Raw genomic sequence first — 9,562 nt, forward strand, 5'->3', positions numbered from 1 at the left:
TTTTTGACTAGACAACATAATTTTATAATGTGAAACAAATATGTAAGACTAGGTTGGAAGAAGATGAATGAAGGGTGGTCCTATCGGTTATTAAAACAATCGCCCACAAGCATCTCAGTGCTTTCCCACTTTTAAGCTTTCCTTGGGTCTGATTAGCAGAGACAGTCCCTGGTTTTCTCAGGAGGCAACTATTTTGTATGGAGACGTCACTACAGAGGTATGAGGCTTGAATTTATTCTTACAGAATACATTGGTGGGGTACTCTCGAAGAAGGACGAAAAGCAAGGATGGGCAACTGTAAGACGGGACCGGATGCAGAAGGTCCATGGGGTAGGGGATCTGGCTCACTGGGCCAAGAGGTGTGGGTCGGTCTGAGCAGTGTCAGAGAAGGCTGGGGAGCTCAGATTGGATCTTGAATCTGTCAGAGACAGATGCACCAGAGATTCAATCAGGCTCAAGAGGCGCATTTGCATCTTTACGAAATCATGCTAGCAGAAGAAGCAGTCCAGGGCAGGGACATTACGAATGAATAAATGAATGTTCCTTTCAAAGTGATTTTATTAAGATATAACTCATACACTGTATAATGTGTCCATTTAAAGTGTACTGTTAAATGGTTTTTAGCATATTTACAGAGTCGTGTAACTGTCACCACTATGTGATTTTATTTTATTTTATTATGTTTTTTGTAGATAAAAGGATTTTAATTATGGAAAGCGCATGAGACTCATAAAAAAAAACTCTAGAGTAAACAATAAAAGAATTCTATAAGGGGTGTGGTGTCAAAATTAACATAAAGAAATCAGTTTCCTTATGTACAAACTGCAATTAAAGTAACGGAAGGAAAGATTACATTTACAACAGAAGCAAATAAGCAAAAGACCAAATACCCAGGAGTTAAGAAGACACATCCAAGACCTATGTGACTATCTGATTTTAGAACATTTTCATCACTAGGAAAAGAAGCCCCACGCTCATTAGCAGCCACTTTCCACCCACCCTGCTCCCCAGCTCCTGTCCATCCTTAACCATCCACGATTCTACTCCCTGTCTCTAAGATTTGCCAATTTTGAACTTTTCACAAAAAAATGGAATCATAACATATGTGGTCTTTTGTGACTGCTTTTTTCCACTTAGTATTATGTTTTTGAGGGTCATCCACGTTATAGCACGTGTCACTTAACCCCGTCCCAGCTCTTTGTGATTGTCCAAGGAGTGTGTCTTGTTTTTAAAGCTCTCAGTAGGTGAAGGTCTGTCAACCAGCCCGTGTCCCAAAGGGGAAGATCTCGGTCAGCACCTAGATTTAGGTGGCTTGGAAGCCAGACCCCCAGGCAGCAGCTTTTAAGGAATGCACATATATGCAGTCCTGTGGGACCACAAGGGTAGGCCTGCTGACCAGCAGAGGCAGGTGATGCAGAGGGGTCCCCTGGAAGCAGCCACACGCATTGTTGCTCAGACACGTGTATAGGCTCCTTCCTGGGAGATGCCAGAGAGGCAAAGGTGACATCCCGGCCCACACTCCCCAACAACACCTCCAGAACCTCCAGACGTGTGCCAGATCTGAAGCCCGTCCCTAAGCCTGAAGCTCTAGGACTAGCAAGTAAGCCTCTTCCTCAGACAGGTTGGGGTTGGGGGGGGCGCTCAGTCTGGCCGTTGTGCATTTCCCTGGGGGTGGTAGCATGCCAACGACTGTCTCTCCAACAGTTGCAGTCCCAGGGGACTGAGGAGTGCAAGCCCCCCACCCCCACTCCCGGCCCCCAAAGCCAGGTGCTCAAACGGGGTCCCCTGGGTGGCAGCTGCAGAAATGGGGTCACCAGCACCAGACGTAAAAACCAGCACATCAGACGTGGGTAGAACTTCCCTCTGGGGGATCCTGGTGCTCTGGAGTCCAGCAGAGGGGGGGGCACGAAGCTGGCACTCACCAAAAAAGAAAAAAGAAAAGAAAAGAAAAGAAGAAGGAAAAGAAAAGAGAAACAAGAGAGCGAAGAGGGAAAGATGCGACCCAATGGCTTTATCCCAATAGCAGAGGGGTGGTGGGAAGATGGCGCCCACCGGTTCTGTCCCCTTTGAGGACCCCCCACAGGCCCCTGACCCTCAGACCAATGCTTTAAAATGAGCAAATGAGTCTCTTTCACATAAAATCTGGGCACTTTTCAAAGGGCTGCTTCCGTCTGACCCTGGGGTGGAGAGTGTGCGCCAGCCCCTTAGGAGCCGGTCCTCAGCTTACTGCAACCCCAGGGGTTTCAGGGGGCATGAGCCCCGGGGGTCCTCAAAGCCCAGTGTTTTGAGGGTTCATTTCTCAGGAGCCTTAAAAGTTGGGGTGCCCGATGTGGGCTATAAACTCTTGACTCCGCATGGGGGAGCTCCAAGCTTCGAGTTCCCTCCTGATTGTGGGCCACCCCATCGGGGTGGGATTATGAGGCTGTATCTCAGAATTCCTGCCGTCCCCCTACCCTCTCTCGTTTGCCTGATGTAAAGGGGTCTCTCCGCCAGTTTGTAGTTTGTTTGTTTTTTTCCTGGAGCAAATAATTCCACATGTGGCTGTAGATTTCGCGTGTCTGTGGGGGGAGGTGAGTTCAGTCCCCCTAGTCGCCATCTTGAACCAGAGCCTCCTCACTGTGTCTCTGATTTGCACTCCCTTGATGGCTAATGATGCTGAATATCTTCATGTGCTTCTTGGCTTCTCGTGTGACTTCTCTGGGAAGGTATCCATTCAGACCCTTTGTCCATCTAAACAATTGGATTATTTGTCTTTCTATTATTGACTTGTAAGACCTCTTTATATGTTCTCCATCCAAATCCTTCATCAGGTACATAAGTTGCAAATATTTTCTGCAGTTCTCTGGGTTGTCTTTTCACTTCCTTGATGGTCTCCTTTGAAGCACAGGTTTTGTAATTTTGAGGAAGCCCGTTTCCACATTTTCTTTTATCACTTGTGCTTTTGGGGTCACATCTAAGAAGTGTTTTCCTAACCCAAGGTCATGAGGATCTGTGTTTTCTTCTAAGAATTTTTTTCAGTTGTAGCTAGTATGTAGGTCTATGATCCATTTCGAGTTAATTTTTTTGTCTATTGTGGGAAAACAGACCAGTTCATTCTTTGATGTGTGGATGTCCAGTCGTCCCAGAACCATTTGTTCAAAATATCCTTTAAGGGGCGCGTGGGTGGCTCAGTCAGTGAAGCGTCTGCCTTCGGCTCAGGTCATGATCCCAGGGTCCTGGGATCGAGCCCCAGGTTGGGCTCCCTGCTCAGCGGGGAATCTGTTTCTCCCTCTGCCGCTCTCTCCCTCTTGTCCTCGCTCTCTCCCTCTTGTCCTCACTCTCTCCCTCTTGTCCTCACTCTCTCAAATAAATAAATAAAATCTTTTAAAAAATTCTTTTAAAAGACCCTTTCTAGACCCCTAGGCCATTGTAATATTCTAATGTCAGAGGAATACTCTGAATGAGGGCAGAGCCAGCAAGAATGGACATGTTGGGGCATTTGGAAAGGTAGAAGTACAATGTGACCGAGGTCATGCAGGGAGCCCCGTGGGAAGGAGGACTTGAGAAGAATTTCTAGTTTCTGTCCCCACCCTTCCTCTGTAAGGGGTGTGGCCTTGGTGTCTCGCGTGACCATCTTGGAGCCCATCTGCCGGGCCTAGTTGCTCATCCTCATGACTCACAGATCAAAGCCTGTTGCCGCATCATCAACCCAACCACCATAAGTGAGCCTCGACCCGGAGGACAGTTGGATGATATTTCGCGGTTCCCTTAGCCTGGCACCGTCATGGTGTCTCGGTTCAAAGAGAAAATGAAAAGACTCCTATGTAAGTGGAATGCAGTCCGCTAACTCCGGAAGCTTCTGCCGGCCATCAGGGATCCACACATAAAATGAGCACTCCTAAGAAAGCAATGGCTCCTTCCAGCCCCTGGGGAGGACTTTAGACTCCAGAACAACGTTGCTTATAGGACACAGCGCCCCAGAACTCTGCACCTTCATTCTGGGTGTGTTCCCCGCAGGCCTTGGGCTCTTTCCATGTTTGAGGGTTGGCTGCTTAGCCCCTGCAGGCACATGGCTGATCGTCACGTTGGGAAACATGCCTTCAAGAGCCTCCCGGCTGTCCCACCGCATTCCCCACTCAGGCACTGGCCAGGCAGACTAGCGTGGGCACTGCAACCCGAGTAGCGATGGGCGCATCTCTGATGGCAACGAGGGGAAACGCATCTGGAAACGTGTCTGCTAGCCCATGACCTCAGTACGCGTCCTCGGCTTCCAGGGCTGCCCCACCTTGGCAGCAGGAACAGAAGAGTTGTGTTCTGTGTGCTGCCAAGGGCACCTTATTGTGCCCAAGTTCGCGGGGATCCCACAGAGGCTCCTTTGAGAAGAAACCACGCCACCCAGGACATCCTGCCCGAGACTGACCAGGCGCCTCTGGGAGCCAAGGAAAGCGATGTGGTTCTCGAGAACGATCTTCTACCATGTGATCATCTCCCAGAGGACAGTAGCCCCTTAGATCTTTAAACATATCCATCCGTTGCATTCTGAAGTGTGGAAGTGTGGAAGGCGATTATAGAGGTTGTTAAATCAACCCCCTTGGCTTACAAAGGGGGAAACTGAGTCTGAGCAATTAGGTGACAAGCCCAGGGTAATGCGAGTTTTAATGTTGCTGGTCTCATACCCTCTACCCACTCCATCCCACAGTGCATTTCTGCTAAAGAAACCATTATGCTCAGAGTTGTACGGATTGAAAAGAATGAACTATACCTTGAAATAATCCCAGAGTGTGGATGAGTGCTGGGTTCTTACTGGTGTCCAGGAAGGTGCGGGCCCACAAAACTTGTGCACTCTGCCTCTATTTTGGGAACTTTTCAGGGTCATGTAGTTGGGCTTTTTTTTTTTTACACGTCTGATAGAAAATTGCCTCTTGGATCCCACCTTCGGTTGGTGGTAGTACATGTCCGTTCTTCCCCGCACTAGCCCTCCGGGGAGCCAACTCCCACCATGGCCACACCAGAGCGAAGCACGTCGAGTCTACACGACTATCCGAGTTTGGCACTTGCTGGGTCGATGCAGTTTGCTGGAGCCTCCAGCTAGTTCAGAGACTGGCTCCGTGGCGGAGGGAAGGGACCAGCCGCCTGCCACCCGAGTCTGAGAAGGTCCTGGTGGGAGGACGCAGAGCTATGAAGGAAGGGACTCCTCCGTGCTGTCTTGCGCTTGCAGAGGGGGCTCCACGACCTGCCTGCGCACCATGGGGTCGCTGCTCCCACTGCCCGGTAAGAAGAGGCTGCACCACTGGTGTGCAGAGAGCAGGGGGGTCCAGGGGTTCATCTGGCTGGTTCTGGATAAAGCCTCCTACAGCCAACCCTGAAACCCCAAAAGAAAGCTTCCCTCTTCTGAACATGGCATTCATCTCCAGGTAATCTGGACCAAAAAAAAAAAAAAGTCTCCGCTTCCTATGATTCTCCTGCCATCAATTGGCTTTGCTTGTCGAGCTATTTCTAAATTTTGTTTTGGATAGGGAGCTTAATAAAGATGATGGAAAGAAAAAAAGAAAAGAACATTCAACATACTGTCTTAAGTTTACTCATGTGACACTTGAAATGCATATAAAATGGCATTTTGTTTCTGGTCTGGTTGTAAAAGTCATCCACACTTGTTGTAGGAAACGTGGAACATACAGGGGGTTGTGAAATTGGAAAATAGGTATGCATAACCCCATCACACAGACGCGCTCTGCCAGCTCGTAAGAGTAGGACCCCGTCCACTGACATAATCTCACTACCTGGAATAGGGCCTCGTGCATAGTAAGTGCTTCATAAACATTTAATGAATGGATAATGTTACTATTTTGGTGTATTCATTTTCAGTCCTTTCCTTCTGCCTATGTTACATGATTATTGTGAGATCTATTAATAGCATCTTTTTTTTTTTTTACCTACCATGATAATACAACCATATGTATATTACAAAAATTCTTTATAAACACGATTTTTAAAGATGATTCATGTTTGTATATACCTCGCTTACTTATTTATCTTCATCTTTTTAGAGATTTGGGGGAAAATCCACATTTCAAAGGTACTTTGCAAATAAGGCTGCACTTTAGACGAGAAGATGTATTGGCTGTCTTACTAGGTTTCTCTATGTTCAGTGAACCCAAAAGAGCTACTGAATTCACATTTAATTATTTACTTGCATGGTATCCCTGGAGAGCATGGAGAAGTGGGAATAATATCAGAGGACATGGCCTCAGGGACTATTGTAATTAAGAAGCATCATTGGCTATTATATTGAATGAAGCAGTTGATTCAAAGAACTAGTCATGATGCTAAATCCTAGAAATATAGAGTCTCAAAAATTCAAATGAACTAAGCCCCCTTCCATAGAATTCCTGCTCTGTTTCCGTTTGGAGACTCTCAGGGGAGGCTGGTTGAAGATAGTTTTGTTCAGGTTAATATAGCACCACCTACTGCTGAGAAGGAAAATGAGTGCTATAGGAAGATGAGCCCTGGTTTTAAACCCTGATTTGGTCAAGAAAGAAAAGGAAAGCGATATGTGGTTTCTTGCAGGATCCTCTTGGGTCAGAACTAGATAAAACTGTAAACACAAAAAGGGCTGGGAGTGGACTTCTGGCTCCAGATGGCTCCAGAGTACCTTCTATTCATTCCCCCGCCTCTTAGAATTTCTACCAAAAAAGTCTATTTCTACCAAAATTCAAAGAATATATAGACTAATAAGGAGAAGTGCATGGGGAGAACAAGAAGCTGTGGGAAGAGGCCAACCACATTCTGGAACCCCTGAGAACTTCATGCATGACACAGTGCAGGTGACTCTGGACTGAGGGCAGGGCTAATTCGCCTGCCGCTGACCACGTGGGAAGTGAGTGGGGCAGATATCAGCAGGCCCCTCCCCCTCCCCCAGAACCTACCCGCTCACAGTGCCAACGGCTGGGGCGGAGGGTGCGGTGTTGGGTGCAAAGCGGGAGGCAAGAGTAGATCATCCTTCCATCCTGGGAAGTGGGCCAGGTGCTCTAGTCCACACACACACACACACACACACACCCTGGACCCATGACATTAACCAGGCGCCAACAAGGCTGGCTTTGAACAAAGGTGGGCCTCTCAGTTAGAAGAGGGCGGCAGGTACCCCTAACAGACCTCTACCCCGGAACACTTAAATACCAGGTAGCATCCAAACCGACAATAGTTTCTGGTCCGGTGACAAATACCCAAGATTCCACACTCAGCAAATAATTTAAGCATGACAACCACAAAATAACATTCTCAGACATGCAAATATTCAGAGAGCTTTCCATCCGCATAACTTTCTTGAGAGAAAACACACACACACACATGCATGCATACACACTCAAGGATGATGGTAGTGAGTAATGCAACCAACATAATTCAAGAATTAGTTCAAGATCATTGTGGGTCATAAAGTTATATAAAAACAGTTCTAGGCAGAGAAATAAAATAATAATAGCATTATCCTCATTATTGACCTCTTTCCCTCTCTCCTTCCATCCTCTGTCCCTAAAACCCCCAAGTCATATGTTTTCTGTTCCATTGTTCACTCTGATGGAGAAATGAGTCCAAGCATACTGTTTAACATATTGCTTTATAAACTCAGCACCGTGGGAGAGTGCTCCAAATTATTAGTATAAAAAAAGAGCAAGGAAAATGTGAACAATATGGCAAGGTAGAAGAAAACGAAGAGAACCGTAACCAAATATAACTTGAGAATGCTGGTTTTTAAGGCACTAAATTAAATCTTCAGAGATGGAAATCAGCAATATAATAAAATCATAATACTCTCAAGAATGCAAGGATGGTTCAATATTAAGAAACCTATTCATGTAGCATTCATTCCACAGAAGTTTCTAAGTGCTACCTATGCACAGAACGGGGGAACTGACTGACATGAAACACGTCTCCACGGCTTCCCGTTCAGGGGAGGTCTTTCCTCCATTGGTCTATCTCTGTCATCACTGATCACTCGTACTTGTTTTCTTACTTGCTGAGGGCCTTCCTCCACTAGAACAGCATCGTTCCAACATCGGTGTCCTGGCCGGCTTGTTTGCACCTGTTTCCCCAGCTCCTGACAAAGAATCAGAGACCTATTGGCTGACATGGTTATTTGGCATCTGTTGCCTTAGATCAGTATCTACACAGTATATCTATTCACTCAATTTTTATTAAATGGGCGACTCTATCTATAGATGAATGGATGACGGTGATTCTAAATCCCTTTACAGAGCCTATAATTTACTGGTGGAGACAGACAATCCAACCAGAACTTCCATGGTCCGTGCCCAAACCTCCGCTGTCTACGCATGTTTTTCTGTTCTAACTGACTTGCTGAATAAAAGGTGGGAACTGTTTTGCAGGAAGCTTCCACAACTTCTTCCCGAGAAAGGTCTGGAAAAGTAGAAGTGCAAAGTAGTACCTTCCTGCTTCCCAAAGCCTGTCATCAAAGGACACGCAGCAATTCAACCAGTAAGTGCGTCATGGAACTGTCCTCAGGAATGAAGCCTCACTGTCGCTGAGGACCAGGAATATCAGTGACGTGGAGAGATCTGGGGGAGGGTGGGTCTCGGCTGGTTCAGTTGGATTAAACATGGCTGTGATCTGCTCGCACTCTGGGAGTGCTTCTGTGTCCATGGCACTTAAGTGCCATGTTGGGAAGAGCCGACATAGGGGATAAAAGACAAGGGCTTTCGTCCTGCTCTGTCTTCTGACGTGCTCCTTGATTTTAGGAAGGCTACTGGCTCTCCCAAGGTCTCCAGCACCTCATCTGTCACCGGATGGGAGTGGAGGCTGAAGGATGTCAGGATTCTTGGTTGCTGCAAAGAGAAGAGCCCTACTCCAAAGTCAGGGCATTTGAAGAATGCAGAAAAGCATCAAGAGATGCTTTTTCTTATCACCGCATGCTGATATTAGAAATAATCCATGTTAACCTTTTCCGTTCTTCCCCTCCTACGCCTCTACATGCCTACAGAGCTCGCGTCCACGCACGCGCGTACACTCAGCACAACTTCATGTCCTTGGAAATCTTCTGTAAACACCATGCTCAGTGGGGGCCTCGTATTTCATTACGTGAATGTGCCTAATCTAGTTAACCAACTCCCTAGTATTAGATAACTAATTTATTCTCCGTTTTTTTTTTTTTTTTTTTTAAAGATTTTATTTATTTATTTGAGAGAGAGAATGAGACAGAGAGAGAGAACATGAGAGGGGGGAGAATCAGAGGGAGAAGCAGACTCCCTGCTGAGCAGGGAGTCCGATGCGGGACTCGATCCCGGGACTCCAGGATCATGACCTGAGCCGAAGGCAGTCGCTTAACCAACTGAGCCACCCAGGCGCCCTATTCTCCGTTTTTCACTAAGATAATCAGCATTGTTGAGTTTGTCCACGAAATTTTGCTTACGTTTGTGATGATTTTCTTCGGGGAACATAAGGGGCCGTGGATGGGAGCGTGGTTAGGAGCGCACACTTGCTTCCAGAACTAATGATCCATGCAACCTTGAGCAAGTGCCTTCAACTCTGTCACGTGTTACTCAGCTGTAGGATGCACTCTTTTTTT

General features: G+C 46.9%; 1 protein-coding gene across 1 annotated transcript in view; it reads left to right on the forward strand.

Annotated features, from left to right (window-relative positions):
* The window catches only part of IL16 (interleukin 16), a 91,828-nt gene that overhangs the window by 44,201 nt on the left and 38,065 nt on the right, over window positions 1-9,562 (forward strand). The window contains exon 3 of the mRNA XM_032392063.1: window positions 8,367-8,475. Coding sequence (XP_032247954.1) covers window positions 8,367-8,475 — 109 coding nt within the window. The remainder of the gene's footprint in view (window positions 1-8,366; window positions 8,476-9,562) is intronic.

The sequence above is a fragment of the Phoca vitulina genome, unplaced genomic scaffold, assembly GCF_004348235.1.
Source record: "Phoca vitulina isolate PV1807 unplaced genomic scaffold, GSC_HSeal_1.0 scaffold65, whole genome shotgun sequence".
NCBI lineage: Eukaryota > Metazoa > Chordata > Mammalia > Carnivora > Phocidae > Phoca > Phoca vitulina.